The sequence below is a fragment of the Protopterus annectens genome, chromosome 10.part0 (assembly GCF_019279795.1).
Source record: "Protopterus annectens isolate FY-2018-M chromosome 10.part0, PAN1.0, whole genome shotgun sequence".
NCBI classification, from domain to species: Eukaryota; Metazoa; Chordata; order Ceratodontiformes; family Protopteridae; genus Protopterus; species Protopterus annectens.
Window position 1 is genome coordinate 615,939,761 of NC_056744.1, and position 25,290 is coordinate 615,965,050.

The following is a 25,290-nucleotide window of genomic DNA, read 5'->3' on the forward strand; positions in this document are numbered from 1 at the left end:
GTGTAATCAGATGTTCAATGTACCCCTCCCATACTTCATGGTATGGAAAATATGTGCGTTCACAGACGTAGAGAGGACCATAATAATTTGTAGGCATCTACCAGTTCCTTTCCATTGTCAGCTATATTTTTATGTGCACTGGATGCTATACCAGTCTTTATTTGTGCCATAAACATGCTTACATGTGAACCTAATTTGCCTGCAGCCTGCTGTGTATGACCATGATCCCAAGCAGGGATATTACCTCATGACCTATAACAAGTATACATTTCCTCATGCTTTCCTTTTAAGATGGGTGAGGTCACTTTGACAGTTTGGTGTCATCTCACCCACTAGAACTTCAGTTCTAATAGTTACCAGCTGAATCTATGTCACCTGCACCACTGCTTGGGTAAAAATCCCAATATCCTTTCCAAATACTTTTTTAAGCCTTGAAGAATCAGTGGGTATTGAATAATTAAGTATCTTCAATAGTCTTAACAGAGAGCTGGACAGGATGAGTCTGAAGATCCCTAGAAATGATATCAGAATCAAAAGTACCCAGAAGACTTAAAAGAGTCAGACTTCAAATAGATTTATAAGTATCACTAAATCTACACTAAAGACTACAAGAGTCATGGCCCATTAGCAACAGTAAGGGATGCAGGAATGTAAAGCAAGATAAACAGAAAGAGCTTTTAGCAAAAGTATATTATAAAGGGTGCCCTTTCAGAGTCATCAGAATCAGTGGAGAGTGAAATTGTAAAAATCTAACAATCTGGAGACTTGAAGCTGGATTACAGAATTCAAGAAAATCCATCAAAATAAAAAGATTTGGGAAACTTACAACAGGTTATTAAAATCATGAAATGATATTGTTAACTTATTATCAACTCAACAGTTTGCTTTGGCCTGTGTACTAATGATTTTATTTTATTTTTTAGTACAATAAATATGTGAATATGTATTTTAAAAGGACATCAGCAGTAACAGCCACTAGGATCCATTATATTCCTTTGATTAAATGTGTGATTTACAAATACATAAACATCTACATTAGCTGAGTAGTGAACATCATGAAAAAACAATAAAATAAATTAAATATCAAGAAGGTCAATGTAAGGGGGTTTCATTTATTTGGAGAAAACAGATGCTGCATGGCTGTATTACAGGAATGCATATGTGCAAACACATATATTACAACCTGCTCCATTCTCCCAGTAGAGATGGACCTCAAAAATATGTTCCAAGATAATGTCTACTGTGCAGAAACTTACTTTCTCTGCCATTTACTGGAGGTAGTTTCCTGAAATCTCTAGAAAGTGAATTCCTGCAGACCCTCAAATTGGAGGTGGAAGGAGGGCCAACATACAGAATTTTTCAGCTTACTACAAAAGGTATGATATTAGACAGTATGCCACTGTAGAAAGTTCCAGACTGCAAAAGCTTGCATTGGTGCCATTGCAGACTTAACCTCTGTGCTATGTGCTGAGGACCACCAAAATAGTACGTATGTGAATATTAAGAGGGCAGTCACTTTTTAGACTGGACAATAAAGCACAATGAAAGCTGAGAAGGAGATGGAGGAAAAAAGATCAAAATTACTTGCAAACCTGTGTCAGTCGTGGTAATGATATACCTTGGATAACTGTAAAACATACTGCATCGCCTCTCAGTAATCAAGGTTGTTGTTGTTTGTCTTTCGGCTTTTTCCCAGTAAGGGGTCGCCACAGTGGAACTCCGGTCCACTAATGATTGGTAGTAGATTTTTACGAAACGCCGAGGTGCCAGCTCGACGCCCAACCTTCAACGAAGGCACGCCCATTTACGGACACATGTCTTTCGAATGCTACCCAACCGCAGGGAGGACATGCAGACTCCACACAGAAGGCACTCCCAAGCCAAGCCGAGAATCGAACGGGAGAACCTCTTGCTGTGAGGTAACAACACTACCACTGTACCACCGCAGCATTGCCTCTCAGTAATCAAGGTAAAATGATCAAATAAGGATGATAATGTATAAAATATACAAAATCTACCTTATTTGCCAACCAGGTGAGACTTACTAAGTAAAGTCCTTTTCACATGTAACTCACAAGTGCTAAATAATCTACTAACAAATAAGCAAGTTAAGCCAGATGGAATCAAACCCAGGACAACAGGATGAAGCACATTAGCTGCTCATATCTTTCATTGCCTTTACTATACTGCTGGTCTTCCCATCCATAGTACTGAGGAGTGTTCTGTAAAAATGATACAAATGAAAAATTCTGAAATAAAAAAATAAATAAAAACATGTACGATTGAAGGGCAAACCTACAACAAAGATATTGATACTTGAAATACTACTTAGTCAAAACTGTGTAGATAATCTTTACATAATGAAAGACATTAATCCAGATGGTTACATCTAGCTGACCCTGTCGTCATACTCAGAAACTTAAAGGAACTATTCCCAGTCATTTATTTTTGCAGTGATCTAAGTATCCCTAGAAGAGGAAGCCCTTCCAAAAGGGCCCACTCCACACAGTATCAAATACAAGCTAGCAGCCATCACTGGAAGTATACTGGACCATGTCTGGATACAAGCACAGCAATACTACATGGATAGTCTTAGAAGGAACTCTCCTCCTACTTCCAAGCATGGCACTCAAATACATTTGTGAATGAATAAATAAATAAGTTATTTACAAGTGGCCTGGGTACATTAAATAGTATGAACTTAGGCATAACAGTGTAATGTGTAGTCATTACAGACATTAAGACTAAACTGTAAAATATGGTAAAAAATACTTTACTTATAAAGAAATAAGGCTTAACAATGTAATAGACCTGCATTACATAAAAGGTCTGAGTTCGTGCAGGATCTTTTAAAAGATCTGAGTAAACCCTTTTGAAGGAAACAGTTGAAGTAACAGCATTTTCTATAATAAATGAAGAAAATAAAAATTAATGAAGCTTGTACCTAATGAAATAAGAAATTTTAACCAACTTGACAAAAAAACTACAGTTAGCATTATTGTGCATATGTTTGTTTAAAGGAGCTTTGAGGGATTGTAAACTTTGGTTACTTTTCACCTCACTAGGAATGTTATTCAATATGGCAGGTCCTAATCTGGAAAAGGTTCTTTCACCTATGACATTGTTAAACTTTGGACAGGAGAGTATTTCTTAGTGGGTAATTAACATCTCTAGTTAGCAGTAATCTTTTCAGTGGTGGGCAGTAACCAGTTTGAAGAATTTTGTAAATCACAATAGTATGGAAAGAGAAAGCTCTGTCCATTATGTGAATCCATTTAACTTGGTTTTATGTGTCCTGTCTTCCAGGAGAGCATATCTGAATATTTTGTTTTCAATGATTTGCAGTTTTTGTGTATTTTAGACACTGGGTAAGCAGGGCAGAGGTAGTCCATATTCTAGGTTTTGATATTAGTACATTTTTGACAATGGCTAAACCTGCCATAGGAGATAGTAGGTGGAATATATGGTAGCAGAGTTTCAGTTGGGTTAGACCCTTTGATGTAGTATTTCCGTCCGAAGAGAGAAGTTGAATGAAGGGTCTACTGTGATACTTTTGTTGAGTGACATTAGGGATGGACTTTTCCCTTGTTGTCTTTAAATAGAAGAGCAGGACAGGAAGCAAGATTCTTAGGGACACCAAAAAATGTTACACTGGTTTTACTGGCATTTAATAAGAGTTTCTTGCTAGATAGCTAAGAGGTTAACTTAGATAAGCTTTCCTGAAATTTATGTTGTAGAGATTGATATGTATTGCTGGATTCTGTCATTAAAATGTCATCTGCATACAGACCTCTGACATAATGTTATTAATAAAAATGGAGAACCAAAATGGCCTCAGGACAGAGTCTTGGGGAACCTAAGTATTCAGAGTACAGTTCTGAAAAATAATGCACTGCTGGCTAAATTTGGAAGGTCTTGTCTTTTAAGTAGCCTTGAAATCAATTAAGTATGTTATAGCCAAAGTTTAATTTGTAAAGTGTATAAAGGAAAAGAATTCTGGAGAAAGCCAAAAATAATGGGGCAGACAAAAACTCAAAATCAGAGACAAACTATAAATACTACTATAATTCACTTAGAAAATTGATAGAGCAACAGGTTTTATATTAACATGCATTTCCTGAAGAAAAAGAAATGTGAAACTTTAATCTCTGGCATTATGCACTGACTATAATTCAAGACTCTGACAGGTGTGAGATACAAGCTTTTTCATCAAAAGGGAAGAAAAAAGCTTGTTTTTTATAGTAATGTTTAGTGACGCTTTCTTGTACTTCTCTGCTTTTTGTCTCTTTATCTGTTTGCATTTTTAGTTTGTTCTGAGGCCTTAGTCTTCTTTTGTAGTTGTGTGAAGATTGTGTGTTACTGCAAGATTTTAGCATTGTTTACACATTATAGTGCACATCTATTTCCATAAGTAGAATTGCATGTAAAAGGCAGCTTCTTTTGGTATTTTGAACCCAGCCTGGGCAGTCTTGTAGCTTCTTTCACAGCTGTGGCAAGACTATGATCTGCTGCCGGATTTGAGCCTCATTTAGTCATTTTTACAGTTACTGGTAAATTTCTGCATGGTTTAGTGCCTTAGTTTGTAGTAAGTTTGCAATACTGGCAGTCATCTTGTTGTGAATTCTGCTCCAGGATTTGTGATTTAGTACTTTTTACAGCTTGTATACCTGCTTAAAGTTGTATCACAGTGCCTTCCTCTTTACCTTGCTAATGTTTTTTCATCTCTGTTCTTAGAGTCCCTCCCCCTCAAGGCATTAAGCTAAAAGTTTCTGAAATTCTAACTACAGAATTTGAGGTGTGTCTCTGGCTTCTGCCCATTATGGTGATCTGACTTCCAAAGTCCCTCCATCTCCTCTTTCATTGGTATTGTCTTTTAGCTTAACCTATTTAAGTGCTTTCTCACAACTTTGTTTTCCTTATATCTATAATTTTAAGTGCCCACCCATTAAACCAGAACCAGTATTACACTTGAGTAAATCACACCTACTACAAATTGTCTCCTGCTCATTTTCCAAGATCTCCCATCTGCTTGGCACCCTAGCCATACTCTGAGGGAGTCCTGAGTTACTTCTACACCATCCTTGGCAGGCAAGAGATTTATTTTATTGTATTGGACTTTAGTTAACTGTTTACAGTGCTACTGTTTTATTTTTGCTTTAATTTGTTGATTTTGCCTTTAAATCATTGTAAAGGTCCCTAATACTTGAAATTGCTTTGTCAAGGTGCTTTAAGTTTGCAAACAATCTTTCTTGGTGTTATTGCATCAAGAGATTAGCAGTGTCTTGTACAGACACAAATGCCCGGAAAGTAAACTGTATCTGTAAAACATTCCTTAGAAGTAAAACCTGTAACTTAGTGGGGTTAAACAAAGCCATTTTGTGGAGACAAACTTAGAGCAGCTAGTTAGCACGTTAGTCAGCACTATCATCAAATTGTAGCACAGTCTAATCTAGTACTAGTGTAGTACCAAACCCCCAAGATCACTCAGGGAGACCTCTACGTAGTCTCTGTATAACACAGACCACAGCCTACAGTAGCTCACCCAAATACTGGTCCAGACAACATGGATGTGCAATTTTCAAATGCCTCTGTAGATTGCTTGGTAAAAATGGGCATCCTGAGACAATGCAGCAACTTTCTTATGTTCCCAGACAACCATTAAATCCTAAAAAATAACAAACACAGTACACAAGAGATGCACATAGACTATTTCACTGGTGACAAAAATCTCATGTGTAAACAATCCACCACACACTGTCCATCACATACATATATGCTGAACCACTAAAAAGCAATCTTCCCAAACCTCAAATACCTCTTAAGCCTATAAACAGTAAGGCCTATCCTCAGCAATCTCCAAAGCATCTAGCAAAAGCTACACAAAACACCACACATACTTCTACATGTAGTGGAGCCCCAAGAGCAAAGCCCATAAGTCAAGCAAACACATTACCCAGGACCCTTGTCATAGAGGACTCCATTGTATGACACACACATGCTCCACTCACCACACTGAACAAGGAGAAGATAATGGTTAGTTCCTTATCTGGAGCCAGTATCCACCAAGTTATACATCCACTCTAGTCACTACCCCACAGATACCAGTATGAATGTATCATAGTCCATGTGGGCATTAACGACCTGAGATGGACTTCCCTGGACTATATGAAGAGAGACATTTTTGAACTTTTTGAATATGTGTTTCAGGCAGGTATGATTGCATTGAGCAGCATTCTACCTTCATCAAGAATGATGCCACAGTATGAGCAAAAGATGACTGATTTCAATAATTGGCTTAGTTCCTGGTGTCTTTTAAGGAGAATTCAGTATTTGTCAATAGGAGGGGACAAAGTTAACAGACCACATGGCTTTCAAATACTGACTAAAATATTACCCACCTCCTTACAGCATTTTTTTATGCAATATCAAATTTATAAACCTACCAACATAGCAACAAAACCCCAAAGAAACCTAAATGAGCTAATGCACAATGCTAGGACCCCAAACACAAAACTCTACACCTTACAAGCTTTCCTCACTCTGGAGAATATCGACATCTGTGCCATTTCCGAGACATGGTTGAAATCCATAGAAAGTATTCTAGCAATGCAAGGCTCCAGTGCTTTTCACACATTTAGACAACCCGCTGCCCAGACAGGGACAAAAGGTGGAAGAGTCTCAGTCTATATGGGCAACAAGCATAACTCTATGTTAGTTAAACATGATGATGCCCAGGAATTTACCTATATGCAAAGCATCATCATAGCAAGGTCCCATACCATATTATAGCAAGCTATGGGTCACTCTGTATGTCCCTAGAATCCCGTAGCTTGTACCTAGCCCTACTAGAGACAGTCACCATTAAACCAAATACCTTATTCATGGGAAACTTTAACTTCCCCTCTATAGACTGGAAAACATACACTGCCTCATACTTGCAGGTAAAATGATTCTTGGACTTTATTAACATGAACACCCAGTGCACACACTCACCAGAGGTTCAAATACTCACCAATATGGGAGAGCACTGGGGCTCAATAAGGCCAAAAGGACAGCTTCAGTGGACACCAACAATATCGTGGGATGCCTCCTAAATAGCTGGAAACTTGACCTTTCAGGACCAGTTTACTCATTTTTCAACTGTAGCCTCAAAACAGGCGTTGTACCACAAGAATGGAGAACTGCAGCTGTTATCCCATTTCACAAGGGTGGAGCTTCAGCTGACCCCAGAAACTACAGACCTATTAGTTTGACTAAGACTAGTCTAATATGCAAATCCATGGAAATAATTATCATAAAAATTATCAACAATGACATAGGCAACCTTCAGATACTGGTCTCAACCCAGTTTGGCTTTCTCAAGGGAAGACCATGCTTACTAAATCTTCTTTGAGGAAAGACTTCTTTGAGGAGGTCAACAATGTAATTGATGAGGGTGAAAATTGTGCATACCACCTACATGGGCTTGGTTAAGCTGTTCAGAACAATACCCCACTTAGGTATAGTTAACACACTCACTGAACTAGGCATAAAACCCTACATAATTCTCTGGATTGCCAGCTGGCTCACAAACAGGACCCAGGAAGACAGGACTGGTAATACCACCTCTACTAAGAGACCAGTCACTACTGGGGTAACCTCAGGGCTCCATGCTGGGACCACTCCTATTTGACATCTACATCTCGGAGGTAAAGGCTAATGTCAAGGGCCTTTGGCTGACCAAAATTGCAGATGACTTACAAATTGCGAGCTATCATAGATTCTTCCATGACACAAACAGCTTACAAGAGGGTCTAACACAGACAAATGACAGGTGCCAAAGTCACAGATTAAAACTCAATGCCAAAAAATGCATTATAGTGACTTTTGAGAAAATTGCCACCCAAGCTAATTACTCCATCGATATAACACCCCTAAGAGCTGACCCAGTAATCAGGGATCTTGGAATATATGTAGACAGTAATCTGGCCTTTGACCTAAATGTAGCCAAGGTAGTAAGAAAATCATTCTATGTTGCCCACCTTATAAGTAAGAGCATGGCATACAGGCCCAAGAAATTCATAGTGCTAATTTATTCAGCCATTATCAGACCCATCATTGAGTATAATGCCCCCTTCGACGTGTACCTTACCAAACATATGCAACAGTTGGAATGCCCACAAATGTTCCTTACCAGGAGAATCCAGGGTATAAACACATTGTCCTACATAGATCGCCTTAAAGTCCTATTTCTATACTTGGTCTCCTACAGGTTACTGAGAGATGATTTATTTCTGGCATACAAGGCATCCTCATTTCCAGTTATGATGGACCTTTTGCACATCTGCAAAATGAACAGCATCAGAACCACTAGGTCCAAGGACTTACATTTTGCTTGTGACATAAATAAAATATTTTGGTGAGACAGTTATATGCCTCAGAGGATCCCCCATGTTCTGTAACACGCTCCCTATCCATGTGAAGCAGAGTCCATACCTAACCCTATTTAAGAGTAATCTTGACCAATGGATGTGAAATTGGAAATTCACCCAGAGTCTGGTCCCCATATCTCTGAAAGAGATAGACAGTAATGCCCAAACTAACATACCCCCACACAAATAACCTGTAGAAACCTCCTAAACTAACATACCCACTCCTAATAAATGCCCATGATACATAGGGACATAATTGGGTTGGATTGTACAGCTAGGCTTACCTTACCTTAATATATGTATCTATGAACTTATGACTGTAATTCCCTGTGATTTACCAAAAAATCAAAAAATGTATGGTGGACAGCACAAAAATATGAGGCAAAATAAGGGACATTATGCAAAATCTTGACCAGCTCAGAGATAATGCTCCCAAGCAGCTCCACTTACATTCTGTTCTGAAGTAATAGCTCCAGCAATCTTGTTAGTCAATCAGCTCTGTCACTGCCACCATTGGCATAATGATATTGATTGTATTTTCAGCACTTTTCCAGGCATTAAGTGCATCACTATCTAGGTCTTTCTGCTATTGCCCCTCATAATGTTGGGTGGGGAGGGAGGGCATTTCATCAGCACATGCCTTTCATGCTGTATGTGAGCTTACCAGTGTGTTCCAGTCATATTTAACCTAAGATAACAGATCTCACTCATGCTGTGCAGTCCCTAAAATCAGTCCATATTTCTTCCAATGCACCTTTGCATTCTGTTTGAGTTATTCACTATCATTAGTGGGGCTAGAGAAAGACAAATGGGGAGACTTTCCTGGTTGCAAGCACTTGTGAGTGTGATCGGCAGGTGGCAGTTTAGCATGATTGCTGTACCAATATTAATTTATGAAGCTGCAAAGATACTGCATTCATGGTTGCACTTAAGAAGCTCAATGTGTGCTTGCATGGTGTAATCAGCTTATTACAGATGAATTTTTTTTTTTTGGACCTGAAGTTAGAACTGAGGAGGGATGCCAGTCTGGAGAGTGCCAAGCACACCACATGACCTAACTATGGCTCTGGACAGGTGATTTGCTTTTAGTAGGGCTTATGACTGATGGTAAGGAGAAGTGTGACTAACCAGTTATAACAGTGGCAGTACCTTGTAGGCACTTAACTGACCTGAGGGGTTGAAGCTAAAGCCTTTCAACATGTGTCCATTGTTGTAAAAAAGTCCTTCTATATTGCATAACTTACAAACAAAGGGATAACACCCACAGAGATTCCTGACTAAAAGGATACAAGGCTTGGACATGGACAGACTCAAAGTTCTGTCACTATACTCAGTATCTTACAGACTGCTAAGAGGTGATCTATGTCTGGCATTCAAGACATCCTCCGACCCAATACTGATGGATTTACTGCACATCAGCAAGTCAGATGGCATCAGAAATATTTGGTGTAAGGATCTAAACTTCTTCTGCTGCACAAATAGTACAGTTTGGAGGGACAGATACATCTTGCAGAGGATACTGCTGCTCAAGACAGACTCCCTATCTACATAAAACAAAGTTCATTATTGTCCATATTCAACAGCAGCTTGGCTCTATGGATGGGTAAATAGAAAATTTACCCCAGGAGTGCCCCCAGTATTACTAATGGACTGAGGCAGCTCCTAGATGCTTTATTCCATGCATGAGTAACCTCAAATTATCTATGGTATGGTCCCATTTATTCTCATTAGGAGAAATATATAATTATTGACCATGGGATGGGCAACGCCAATGTCTAACCAAATGGGATAGGTTAATTCGAGCACAAAAAAGAAAATTAACCATGCTCAAAATGACTTGCAAAGGCAGCTAGCCTAGTACATATCTACAAACCTATTCCTAGGGAAGGTTGTTAGTCAGTATACATCCCCATCAGGCTAAAAATACAGAACAAAAGTATGATATCACAGGTACAAGAGATAAAAGTTACATTTTGTCACAGGTGGATTGGAAAAGGAAATTCATTATCTGGGACAATGTCACAGGGCAGACACTGCTCAATCAAGAGAACCCAACTGAGGTGATTCATGCATCTCATAAAGATTCTTTTTTCTTGGCTCCCAGTGAAAGTTTTCCAGAAAAGTGCCATTAGGAAGAAGCCTCTTTAAAAACCCAGGATACACTGAATGTATTATACATCTAAGATGGCTTTCAAATATTCCGAATGGGAAGCAGTCATTTGGTCTTCCATGCTTAGTCTGCTACCACTGCAGTCCTCACCCTAAAAAGGGAGATTTTAAAACAATGGAAACAGTTGTTTCCACTAGCATAGCAAGATAAAGTCTTTACGGTGGTCCATGCAAGCAGAGCTTGCTTAGTGGTTCTGGTACCAGTCGAATCATATGTGAAGGAGGAGCAGAATGATAAGGATGAGGATGAAGATGAGGCTTAGTCTGCTCACCTGTCCTTAAGGATAGAGATAAGATGTGTGTGACCATGCACATTCTGTGTGCTGGAATCTCTGGTAGAATCTGGGGACTCTTCAGGGGTGCTATCTCAAGAAGACAGAGCCAGCTGAATATATTTCATATAAAGATGAGGACATATTTCACAACAGCTCACTGCTTGACAGCCAGTGGTTATCTTGTGGGAATGTGTGGGGATTGTAGGGTCTAAACTAAAAATCCCGATCCACAGTGCATGGATAATGGCACCAGACTTCCAGCTTGCCAAACTCACTCCCTGGGGGATAAAAAGGCTAAAGTACTCTTGCCCCAGGAATGAAAAGACCTGTGGTACAGTTGGAGGAAGGGGGTCTAAATGGTCAAATAAAGGGACTGACAAGAGAAAAAAAATAGAAACAAGAAAAAACATGACTTTATCATAACAAAGCTGCTGAAATTATTAGCAACACAGCTGCTGCAGACTGAAAGCAACCTTCTCAAATGCAAGACCCAATTCTTTAAAACAGCTAAAAATTATTTTCTGTGCTGGGTAGTATCTCCCAGCTTAATCTAATTAATTCCACATTTGCTGAACCACATGGGTTTACGCCTTCACAGCAACAGCAAAGTGCACATTTTCAGTGGTGTCACACTTTCATCAAACTGCAGTCAATTACTGTTCTCAGAAAAAGTTTGCCTACTATGCCAGCAATGAAAACAAATTCAAAAACGTACTTCAATGGAATGAAGGGCCGTTGTAAAAGCAGAAGGAAAGTTAAATGGATTGTTCACTATTTTTCAAGCAGAGTCAGAATTATTTGTTTATATATGACAAAAAATCAAGTTACACGTACATCTTCTACCTAGAACAGAATGAATGAACAAGCATTTCACAAAAAAAACTAAACATTCATTAGGCCTGGGTGTAGTTTATTTTTAGTCAAAAAATCAGAATGTCAAAAATGTGACTACAAGCTCCAGAAAATTAGATTTATGCCACAACACATTTTTGCAAACAAAGCCATCAAAAATTCACTTCATAACAGTACAACACCTAAATGCTATTTGTTTGGGGGGAACCATTCATATCCTATCCCCATGCAGAAGGCCACATCATTTGCACAAACTCAATATGATTATCATCTTTCACTCTGTTGCCTGGGAGAAGTGACATGACATTCCCCATAGCCCTCACATCAACACCACCATGTGATATAGTTTTAACATCTACATATTCAAGTTAGTACGCAAATGCCATTAAAGTGAACATAATGTAATCAAAGAGTATAGTGAAAACTATGCCAGTCAACAGCTTCACACTTAAATAAAAAAGCACAGTAAACTGCACTGAAATTAATCCCTGTTTACAACATGCTGTGACAGTGTACTTCAATTTCTCCTATCATAACACACTTCTTAACAAACCCGTTAATACTAAACAGTACTTTCATATGTATGCATTTAGTTACCTCAAGCTCACAATTTCCGTAGCAGTTTCTGTAACAAAAAAAACTACCCATGTTTATGCATAATGTCCATTCTTCCATTTAAGTGATTAGCTGTAACAATCAGAGAACATAAAGTAGCACAGGTCTTGCTGATATGACTAACCTGATGCAAAATCATTGAAAACATGGATAGCACACACTTGACACAGCAAAGTGAAATGTAATTACTATTGGTAATCAACCAAAGTATAATTTACAACATATAGATGGGTCCCTTGCTGTCTAGAAGCAGTATGCTGAATCTTATTTTTGCTAATCTTAAAAAGACTACTTACTTTGGGAAGATGGCAGTCATCCGTGCCTTAGCATAACCAGGTTTACAAGCACCATCAGAAAGGTTTGCATATTGTGAGCTGAGCTCCAGCGGTCTGTCAAAAGGAAGAAAAATGAAATGAAAAAAGTGAAATGTTTATAATGAAGAATAGTCGCACATATCTTAAGACTAGAGGGTTCATAGGTAAGTACTAGGTTAGCTATCCTTGCCGGCCATTTTAAGCATAGTCAGTTTCCCTTTTTGTTCAGAAAATAATCTATCCCATTTGGTTCTAGATTGGCCTTAACCATCTCATGGTCGATCATTACTTATTACCCCTAATGAGAATAACTGGGATCATGCCGTAGATAATTTGAGGGGACCAATGCATGGGATAAAGCATTTAGGAGCTGCCTCTATCTATTAGTAGTTCTACCTCTCTATTAGTAGTTCCAGGGGCAGTCCTAGGGTAAACTTTCTGTTTCCCAATCCATAGATTTAAGCTGTTCTTGAATATGGACAAATTAAAGAATTTATGAAAGAATGCTACATTAAATTCCAGAACATAATAATAAAATAAACAAGAGAAAAAAACAGTGACAACATGACATAGTAACAGCAGATACTTCTTTATTGATAGGACACTTCTATGGATTACAGTATGAGTGAAGCTGGCTTTCACTGTAGCGTGAATGCAGTGCTGGTTGAACAGTAAGAACAATGGCAACATTCTTCTTCCACAGGACAAATGCAGATCCATGCTTATTAATCTGCTTGATATTAATTACCTATATACATAGTTGCTGGAACTGTGAGGCTTTCGGGGAGGAAAAAACATTACTTAATTATAACCACCTCCAGGCTAGTTGCCCAACATAATGCATCTGAAATTCTCCAGGTGCAACTAACACTAGGTAAGACTGCAATCCAAATTGTAGCTTGCTATGGGGGAGGAAAAAAATGCACAGTCAGAGTATGTAATTCATTACTTAATTATAACCACCTCCATGCTAGTTGCCCAACACAATGCATCTGAAATTCTCCAGGTGCAACTAACACTAGGTAAGACTGCAATCCAAATTTTAGCTTGCTACAGATCCCCCACCATGCCTCAAGATTCTTACTACACCTTTCTAAACATACTGGAAAATATTAAGATACAACCAAACACCCTAATACTGAGTGATTTCAACTACCCTGCCATTAAATGGGAAAACTACTCGGGTACCAACACCTTTTCCCAACGGTTCTTGGAATTCATAAATTCCAATGCCTTGGATAAACTAATCCATTGTCCTACCAGGGGCTCCAGTATCCTAGACCTGGTCATTACCAACATGGGAGATGGATGCTCCACACCAGTGGTCACCCCCTCATTGGTTAGGTCTGACCATAAGCTAATCACCCTTGATATCCTCATCTCATCCCCACCCCCCAGTAAGGAAATCTCCGTAAAAAAACTTCTCCAAAGCCAACTTCATGATACTCAAGTCAAAAGTGACAAACTTCATGACACCCATGCAGACGGGAGCTGAAAGTTCGACTGCTGAATCCTACATTAAGGTACTGTAAGAGTACATCCACTCATGCATGAATTGTGCCATCCCAAACAGAACCAAGACGCTCACCTCCAAAAAAAGGAAGCCAATCTGGTGGTCCCCTGCCATAAACAAACTATACAACAGAAGAAAGAAACTGTTGCAGAAAAGGGGAAAATCCCAGGATGCAAAAAATTCCCTCACCAGCCTCAGTAAGTAGCTGAGATCCCTCATAAAATCCTCCAAAGCTAGTTACGAAAATAAAATTGCCAAAGATTCCAAAGACAACCACAAGGTATTCTATAGTTATGTTAAGAATCTAAATGGCAATGCTCAGATCTGCTCTGAGCTACAACAGAATGGCCTTAAATATACTGATCCCAAGGATATTGCCAATATAAGAATACACAAGAAAAATTTTCACCTGGATACTGCAGCCAATGATATAAAATTATAAATATCCAGAGAAAAAAAACATTGGTGGCACACAGCAGGTACGTTAGCAAAAGTGCGTTTAATAGAACACAGAGAAAGTAAGCGCTTTTGCGGACAACTCCCGCTTCATCAGACTAACATTAAACAGGTTTAATAAAAATAGTTAAATAGACTCATAGATCACATAATGTGCTTGTCTCCTGAACCTGATTGACTTCTTCGAATCAGTGTCCAGAGCTGTGGACGAGGGTAAGGTGGTCCACACAGCCTATCTGGACCTCGCCAAGGCCTTCAACACCATCCCCCACTCTGGAATCATAGATAAACTTACTAAGCTGGGCATAAATCCCTACGTCACTCAATTGGTTGCCAACTGGCTTACTGACAGAACATAGACTGTAAAAGTAGCCGACTCCAAATTCAGCTCCAGACAAGTGACAAGTGGAGTATCTCAGGGATCAGTCCTGGGACCACTCTTGTTTGGCATCTAATTCTCTGAAGTACAGGCCAACATTAAGGGACTCTGGCTAACAAAGTTCGCAGATGACTGCAAAGAAGTCCCATTCCCTCAGAGCCACACGCTCCAGGGATCTAAACATTGTCATCACAATGAACAATACATGCTGGAGGGATAGGTTCCTGACCCAGAGACTCCCCATACTCTGGAATAGACTGCTCATACATGTCAAGCAGAGCACCTCCTTGACCTTCTTCAAAAGGAACCTTGACGATTGGATGGGAGATAGGAAATTCACCCCGGGGATTATGTCAGTCACCCTGCTAGACAGGGTTCCAGGGAAGAAAATATTGTGGGAAGAAATATCCAGGGAATTGTTATGGCTAGGCTTGTGTAGGCCCTAGGGCCAATAGCCTAGTACTAACCTATGAACCTATAACTTGCCTGCTAAGGTATCTCTTGCTAGCCTAAAGATTTTAGAAATGGACATTGAAAGAATACCACCTTAAAAATCATGTTAAGTACATATTTTAGTATTTTCAGACAAGAATGTGATCTGATAACCAGTGGCATATGGAACAAAAAAAGAAGACTTATCGCACTGAACCTCACCCAGTCCTCACACAGATCTATATATTATAAAGGATTATGATAGGTCTATTATATGCATGTTCTACATTCACTTCAAGAGGGCTGTGAAGTAAAATTATGGAAGCAATTCTAGACATCTCTGTAGGGAACACGTAACAGCTGAGTTATGATTGGAGAGTCATGATCATAATTCTTTGTAATACATATGCATCAGGGCTGGCAACTCGGCATGTAAAAATATACTGCCAATCATTAGCGGACCGGAGTTCTGCTGTGGCGACCCCTAACTGGGAAAAGTTGAAAGACACAACAACAACAACATAGATTTAGCTGTTGCAGTATAGCTTTAAAAGCCATAAAACACTTTGATCCACCACACATACAGCAGCCATAAGTGTCTTTCTGATAAACAATTTAATTTAAAGATCTAAAAGCTGTTTTTAAATGTATTCAGTGCCTAATATCTTTTAGAGTTATTTTAGCTTCCCTCTGTTGTTCTGTGGTGGCAGGCATGGGCCACTGTTAATGTTCTAGCACAAGAACAGAGTTTAACACAGCTGAGAAGTGCTTAAAGTGTACTGATCATGTTCTGAAGCACCTTTGTTTTATAATTACTTTCATTTTCAGTTATACTACTTATGTGTTGCAAGTGATTTTGCAAAAGTTTTAAGAGTATGTTGTGTTTGATTTTTTAATTTCACTGTTTACTGATTTTCTCCAAATAACTGCACCCACAAAATGTTGTCATGGTAGGTAATGGGCAATGATTTTACATACAACTGCATTATGGGTAAGCAAAACTAACTTTACTCATGTTGTTTTACTGCCACATTATCACCTGTGTATTTTCAGTGTGAGGTGTTCCATCCACAAGACCAAGTTGACAACTTGTCTTTCAATGAAGTAAGAAACTCCTACAGATGCATTTGTCATGGAAATACCATAACCTATAAATTAACTTTGATAGTGAGGCATTGTGGGTTCACTCTTTTTCAATGTCATAGCAGGGATTTTCTACCCCAAGAAAACATTTTAGGCCATCCTTATCAACAAAATAAATTGTGAAAATAACACATATTTCCATCAAAAACAGTATAATTTGGCATTGCGTATGGTAAGGGGGAATATCTAACTTCAAGAATTTGTTAGTTACACTTGCTTTAGAACATGACCAATATCCTTTAACAAAATGTTGTTACGCATAATTTTTATTCTAGAAAGATGCTTCATTTTTGGCATCCTTTGAGGTGTGTAAGGCATTCCTTATAGACATCTTTATAACATGTCCTCAAATCAAGCATGCTGTCCATCACTGGGATTTATATTTTATGTTAGAACAAATTACTCCTCTGCCATCTTTTATTTATTTAATTTTTTGGACTTCAGTATATAACCTGTTACATCTGGACTCAAACAAGGAAACAAAACCTTCTTGTAACAGCTCTCTACTAGAAATTGCAACCTTATTCAATACGTGCTTCATAGAAAACATTGCCTTCCTAACTAAAAACTCTTCACCCCATCCAGTGCTTCTACCACCCCCTCATTAACACCCTATATGAGTAATTCAAGAAATAACAGGTTAGACCAATGCCAACATTCTCCATACACACCACCATTTCCTTTACTCCTTGTCCAGAATTCCCACCTGAACCTAATTTAACCTGTATGTCTGTTGCTAGCAAATTCCACTGAGGACGCCACATCAGTGATAAAAAAAAATTTAACTAAAACTCAAACCTTGCTTCACTGCAGCTGACAGCCATGCACCTGAATACCTAAAGATAGCTGCCAGTGCCATAGCATACCCATTCTCTGTCCTTATCAGGAGATCAGTGTCTGAATCCTATGTACCCTCATTATGGAAAAATCCTGTATTATCCCTCTTCATAAAGGTGGCATCTTGGCCGAGTCTCTAACTTTTGACCTACTGCAATATTATCACCTCTCTCAAAAATTCTTGAAAGATGTATTCATAACTCCTCCACTATCTTCTACAAAAACAGCTCATAACATCCACTCAGCACAGCTTCTGTCCAACACACAGTGCAACTCCTGCCCACGTTTCATTCACTGACACCATAAACAAATACAGGGACTTGGGCAAACGTGTTTCCTCCTTATATCTTGATCTGTCAAAAGCTTTCAATACAGTTTCTCACCCTGAACTCCTGTATAAACTGCCTCAACTTAGACTACCCCCTTCTTCATTACTATGGTCCAATAACTATTTAATTGACAGGCTCCAGTCTGCAAAATGGCAAAATGCTCTTTCTCCATACCTGCAAGTCTCCAATGGTGTACCCCAAGGCTGAGTTTTTGGTCTCCTCCTCTTTAATATTTTTATCAATGACCTGTATACGTCCAGCATCTCTTATACAATATGCTGATGATTCTACACCTATATGTGAATCTAATAACTTGCCTCAGCTCCTCATCATACAAGAAGCATTTGACTCACTTGGGAAGTGGCTCCATAATGCTCAGCTACTTCTCAACTGTAAAAAAAGTTACTGCTGTTTTTCCCCACATCACACAATCTGATACACTGAATTTCAAAATATTTTCTATAAATAAAACTGAAATTGAAGTAGTCACCCATCCAAAATTTCTTGAAGTGATTATAGCTGATTACCTTAAATTTGACCTGTATGGTCAAAATAACATAAAAAAGACTCACTAAAAATTAGGAATGATCTACAGGCATTAAAACTTCTTTATCAACACCACCAAAACCACTGTTGCACTACCTACTTTCTCTCATCTCTGTTATATAGTACATTCATCCTAACCAAACTTCAGGCTATGTTAACAATAAGCTGGAGGAATACTATAATAAGGTTGCAAAATTTGCCACCCACAAACAATATCACAGCCAGCACTGTATTCCCCTTAAGGTTTTAAATTGGCTTGAACTGCTTTACCACTTGGATTATATATAGCTTATCTCCACACACAACATTATTCACAAAGCTGAAGACTGTGATGTTATTACACCTATTTTTCATTCCTAATAGACTACTTCAGTCTAATCAACAACATTTTCTCAGCATATATAAACCCCACAAATACTCTGGCAAAAGTCCCTACTCATAGTCTGTTGCTAAATATGGAATTCTATCCTTCCCAAATTAGATCTACCTCTAACTTCTCCAACTTCAAACTACCACCAAAAGACTACCTAAAAAAACAGGCTCCTCTCCTGCACTACCGCAGGCTGAACTAGTCCCACCCTCCTTCCATCATCTGCATACTTTGACTATGTTCAGAGAGAAGGAATTAATAAAATCTATTTCTTAGACAATGATCAAATACATTTTGGTTTGCCTATGTTATCTAGTCATCTCTGTTCCAGAAAGTATACTCAATGTATTTAATGTCATCTCACTGAACTGTAGCTTGTGACAATGTTCTCTTTCAACTTGTTATAGCTGTCCAGATACTTGCACCATGTATGTATAGGTTCACACTGTATGAGCTGAAGCTGAAAGTTTACTTAGTTAATATGACATTCTTCTGTATTTGCTTTATGTAATAATTTTATTTAACTGTAACCATATTATGCCAATGTGGAGCTTTTCTCCCGAGGCCTCTGCTGAAAATGGAATAATATCCCTGTCGGACTGTCCTGGTAAACAAATGGCAAATAAATTAATAAATGAATATAACTCTTATCCATCTGCTAAAGTGGATTTTAAACTATGTGTCTAGGAAGACTTTTTCTTTTTTGCAGTGGCCTTCATTTCTGCCTTATATACATGTTGCAGGCTGTGTTTGTCAGTCCCCCTTTCATGATCTTTTATATGAAGGGAATATCCTTAAGATGCGTTCTGTTATTTATTTATTTATTTTTTTGCCAGGGACATTTAACACTACCTGTTTCCAGCCAAGATCTGTTTCTGCTAAGCAACACTAGGGTTTTTATTCTCAGGTACAGCCAGCATTAATTTCCCTCCCTTCTCAAGCCCATAGCTTGTCCTGCTTCGAGGGCCCATCAACATCATCCTGGGACAAATGTTAGCGTTCTCCCACATTGATCAGATTTCTGTGTAGGTAGCACAGCATGTGTTCTACAATACCGAAACAAGGAACAAGCCCCAGATCTGTCCCTCACAAGATGGGGTCCTGCCAGGCAGTGGTGTAAGGACTTTAAGCTTGTTCCAGCATCTGGAGAGTGGGCTGGCTAGAGTGAGATCATCAAACTATGGCCAGCACTCGTGACTGACTAACAGGTAATTGGTACCCTGACTTACCTGCGCTGCACATGCTGATTATGCTTGCAGTGGGCTCTTTGTGATGCATATCCACAGCAGCACATGTGGTAATGTCCAGTGGACCAAAAATCCCTTAGACAGGTACTTCCATGCAATTTCTGGTCTACAGTGGGAATTCAGCCAAGAAGTACATGTCCTGAGCACACCCCCAACACCTCCCACACACCATCTCCTACAAGTGCCTAGGCTGCAAATCAGAACTTGGGTCACCTGGGTCACAGTCAAGGCATCATCTCTTTATGCCACCAGAACTAGTAAACTAATCAATCTTTCATGCCCAGGGTACCTACTAAAACTAATCTAAACCTGTTCATTAATCTGCTGTATTCCTTTTCAAATTATTATAACAAAGAAGAATATTTGTTGCATTTTGTGGTTATTCATGGACAACTCAGATTTTACTTAGAACTAACTATAACAGAGAAAAGGTTCAGTTGTTTATTTCATTCTTTAAAAAGAAACCGTGCTCCAGAATGCCTTAGTATCAAGGTGACTGATTGTATCAAGTTCTGCTACCAAAGCTTAATGCTATTTGGTTGCTAAAAAAAAAAAACAATTACTAAGAAATGTGTCAGAAAAATATGAATTCACATATAAGCTACTAAGAAAATATGTATTCACTTATAAGCTACTAAGAAAAATATGTATTCACATATAAGCTGCTAGAAAGATATGTATCCAAACATTCAGACATATATAAGTTGTGTGGTTAGATATATAAATGAACTTGAACATATATGGAATACATAGATTGAGAAATAGAATAATATGTAATGCATTTAATTCTGTTTCACTAGAATAATAGTAGAAATAAACTCGCATATTATTGCTTGAAGCATAAGCTGCAGTGTGACTAGAAACTTGGCCTTGGCAGCGATCAGCTCGGCCTGGCTCATGTCTGTCAGTGAAAGATTATTTTGCAAAGTTAGAAAATAATGAATCTGTGTGCATGTGTATCTTTTCCTGCTTCCACCAGAAGAACGGCCTTGTGCGCACTATCAGAGATAATGTCCAGCTGGTGAACAAGAAAGAGACAAAGAGAAGCATTAAAGAAGACATGCACCCATTGTATTCGAACTAATCTAAGAGCCTTGAATTGGCTACATCCTCGGAAGGACATTGTGACTGACCAGGTGCTTGCAAGGCTGTAATATTCTCATGGGAAAGTAACTTTTAAAATTGTAATATCAGCATTCTTTCTATGAATGATCATGATGTAAAAACCCTGTCACTGACCACGTCAGTGAGGTGGGCAAAAGCTGATGGCAAACAATATAAATGACATGTGTTTCACTAATAAAACTAGACAAAATTCTGTACAAGTTTGTGTATGGTTTTTTGCCTCCTAATGTACATTAGAGCATATGCATAATTGATACCTGAGAAACCTGCATTACTGTTTGTTATTGACTGTCATTGTTTTTAAATGCCAGATAATTTTTACAGTCTGACTTTAACAAATTTATTTAACATTTTGGTCCTTCGAGCCGGAATTCCCTTGGTAAGCTGCAGGTCAGAGCATATAGGTGGCACCGAAACCTGCGCAGAAGAAGGAAAGACCTCTGACTGAATTGTCGTATCTAAAGAGGCTGTCCACTTGTCTGATCTGTGGCAAAGCGGAAAACTGGATCCTAAAAAGAAGCATAACAGTAAGCGGGAGGCTCGGGTAAGCAGAATTCCTCTCTTTGTTTTTGTTTTAGATCAGGGACCAGGTTACACTGTGCTATTGCTAAGGTTTGTGATAGCAGGGAGAGAGGTAGTCAAGTATTGTATCTTGAGTCATAGATCAGGAAGTAAACAAAGCAAAGTAAAACAGTCATTCTAGACACTACTGTGGATACGGGAATAAGATACCACGTGGTACAAGAGAAAGGGTTACGTAACAGTTCTTTTTTAAGAGACATGGGAAATGAATGCACTAAAGGGTCACGTGACCCGCCCCTAACAGAAGACGCAAAGTATATGCAATTGCAAAGAGCAGATAATGTGAGACATTTTTCAAAATGGGTTAATAAGTATGAATTTGATGGTAAATTAGATAAAATATCACTAGTAAAACTTTTGAAACAGTTAAAATCTGACGAAGGTCAGGCAAAAACAACGGCAGTTGGGCGTTCCTCAAGCACATAGGTGGATTGAGGAAGTGAACCGAAGGGAACAGAAAAATAAAAATGCAAAAGCATTATTTTTAGACAAAGAGGATAATAATACAGTAGTAGCATCGGTCCCTCCCCTACCACCTCCTCCGATGCCTTACTTAGAATATTTAGCGGGAGGGCAGGCTGGACCCCCCCCCCCACGTTATCCGGAGACAACAGGGGTATTAAGACAACCATTTGTAAGAGAACCTATCGGAACTAGATTCCGAACACGTCAAACATTTATAGATGTTCAACCAAGCGGAAATTCATTAGATGAGAGTGAGGAAATCTGTCCATTAATTGAAGTACCAAACCCACAGGCAGGACAGGAGGGCCAGGCCTCAACTCTCTTAGTGTATAGACCGTGGACACCGGAAGACATCCGGAAAGCTACAGAGGAATTCCATCCGAAAATTAACTTTGAGAAATTTGTACAAGATTTACAGGGTATGAGATTGAGTTATCACCTGAATGGGAAGAGGTAGAAAAGTAGTTAGACAAATTTTGGGTCCGGACTGGCATATGATTTGTGGTGCCTGGAATGCCCGTGACGCAACTCAGGCCACTCCCACATAGTGACGCAGAACTAGATGCTAGATTGAAGGGTCTTACAGACCGCATTACTGAAAAATGGAAACCTAGGGCAGATTGGACTTGTATTAACCAATGCATACAACAAGATAATGAAACAGTAGACGCATACTATGGTAGATTATTAGAATGTTTCAATAATCATAGCGGTATGACTATTCCTGAAAATCAAAAAAATGATAGCCCATATGAACAGCAGTTGAAGAATGCATTTTTAAAAGGTTGTATTCCCCCTATCAATAGCTTCGTCACGAAGCATATGATAGATCACCGAACAAGTAGGCTCCAAGCCTTGTTAGAGTATGCTAGGCATGCCGAAAAACATTTTAACAGTAAAAAGAAAAAGAAAACGCAGGTCTTCACAGCTGAAGACGGTGCAGAAGTTTTTGTAGTACAAACAGCCAAAAAGGGTAAGCGAAATGCTCAGGGTAACAAACGTTCTGACAGAAACTCAGAGCTTTATGAGGACAGGAAAAAAAGAGGTGAGTGCTTCAATTGTGGTAAGAAGGGACATTTGGCAAGGGATTGCAGGAGCAAGGCACCTGTGGAAAAAAAGGATAAGGATGATGAGGATTGACTAGATGGCAGTTATACTGCTCGGCAGTCATAAGGAGAGACTAATGAGCAGGGGAATAATGTAAATACCTTAGAAGAAACAAATGATATGCAACCGGATGTAGAAGTTGGGGAAAGTGAAGTTTTGGACTTGGCACTACTGAGCTTGGAGCTCTATTTAGCAGACACTAAACCGGAAGTTACACTTCTGGTGGAAGGGAGAGAAGTCAAATTTTTGTGTGATTCAGGAGCATCACGAACTTTGATACACCCTTCAAAGTTACCGGAACATTCTGAGTCACCCGATTATATATTAGTGAAAGCAGCAAACGGACAGCTGTACAGGGAACCACTTTCCCATGATATAGCAATAACTGACCCTGTCTCGGTATAACCCAGAGAAGTAAAATAGTACTTTCTGCCAAATGCCCCATGAACTTATTAGGAAGAGATCTTATGCAACTTTTTGGCATAGCAGTAGTCCCTACCATGAATGGTATGGAGGCACAGAGACAAACTGATGCTTTTGTAGTATGATCGGAGGGTGAGGCCTATTATTGGTACAGCCAGGACCTGGTTACAACCGGTCCAGGGGCAGTGACCAAGGAACTGATGAATGTAGCCACCAGCAAGGTGCTTCCCTCGATGTTGATCAACAACATTTGTTACATTGTACCCTATATTATTGTAGCACATCAGGGCCTGATAAAGAATATGAACAAAAATTGTTCAGGAATCCCGCAAATAGACTAATACTATGGACTTTATACTGGGACACTGAGGGCAATAGTGTAGTGAGTTGTTCATTACCTCAGGAGTTCTTGGAATTGTACAAATCCAATAAACTACCGATGTTAGCCTAACCAAAAACAGGAATGTTAGGTGGGTAGACTTGGGTGACAAAGTGACAAGATGGGAGAAACTAACTGATTTGGAGTTATCGGACCTAGGAGTACAGAAACAGAAATTAAATTGGTTAGCATAAGCCGCCCAGCTGTACACTTACAACAGAGTGAAGACAGCTGATTGGCGTTCTTGATAGAAGAAGAAGAAAAGCTTTGAGTAAAATACCAAATGTTCTTTGGTCAACAGGGAAATCGGATGTAGGACTTATTCAACAGCAGGGCCAGTAGTTATTACACCAAAATCGGCCTTTAGACCAAGAAAAGACAATATCCTTTGAGCAAGGATGCAGAACAAGGAATCAAACCTATCATAATGGCATTACTTAAAAAAGGGATACTGGTAGAATCCTTGGATTCACCATGTAATACTCCTCTATTTCCTGTTAAAAAGCAAACGGGAATGGCGGATGGTACAAGATTTACAGGCTGTAAATGATGCGGTAATACCAAGGGCACCTACGGTGCCAGACCCACATACCTTGTTAAATGATTTGAAGCCGCAACAAAAATATTTCACCGTGGTAGATATTAGCAATGCGTTTTCTCAATACCTATCCACCCTGACAGCCAGCATTGGTTTGCATTCACATTTCAGGGCAAAAGGTATACATACACCCGACTACCACAGGGATATAGTGAAAGTCCAACAATATTCGCACAAGAGATGGCTAGCAACCTGGTGGGTTTTCTCCACCAGGGGCAGTCAAGTATTACTTTATGTAGATGACATCTTGCTTGCAGCTCCTACCCAGCAGCAATGTAGGGAAGACACAATAGCATTGTTGAAATTTTTGGCTGAGCAAGGGCATAAAGTGAATAAACATAAATTGCAACTTTGGAAAGAACAGGTTAAATACCTGGGATATGTGATATCCAAGGAAGGTAGAACATTAGATGAAGATAGGAAAACAGCAATCTTACAAGCACCTAGACCAACTACCAAAAAGGAAATGATGTCCTTCTTGGGAACGACTAATTTTGTCGGTTGGATACCGAATTATGCTTTAGAAACGGCTCCATTGGCTGATTTAATATTTAAAACACCAATGGCAGCACAAGTAACACTGCATTGGACATCGGAAGCAGAAGCAGCTTTTTGCAGACTAAAACAACTGGTAGTTTCATCGTTAGTTTTAGGACTTCCGAATTATCATAAGAGATTTTTCCAGACTGTAGATTGTAGGCGGGGATATATGACGTCAGTACT

At 39.1% G+C, this 25,290-nt stretch overlaps 1 protein-coding gene across 1 annotated transcript in view; it reads right to left on the reverse strand.

Moving 5' to 3' along the window:
- The window catches only part of ST3GAL3 (ST3 beta-galactoside alpha-2,3-sialyltransferase 3), a 3,995,325-nt gene that overhangs the window by 2,738,944 nt on the left and 1,231,091 nt on the right, over positions 1-25,290 (reverse strand). Inside the window, exon 5 of the mRNA XM_044085443.1 lies at positions 12,619-12,711. Coding sequence (XP_043941378.1) covers positions 12,619-12,711 — 93 coding nt within the window. The remainder of the gene's footprint in view (positions 1-12,618; positions 12,712-25,290) is intronic.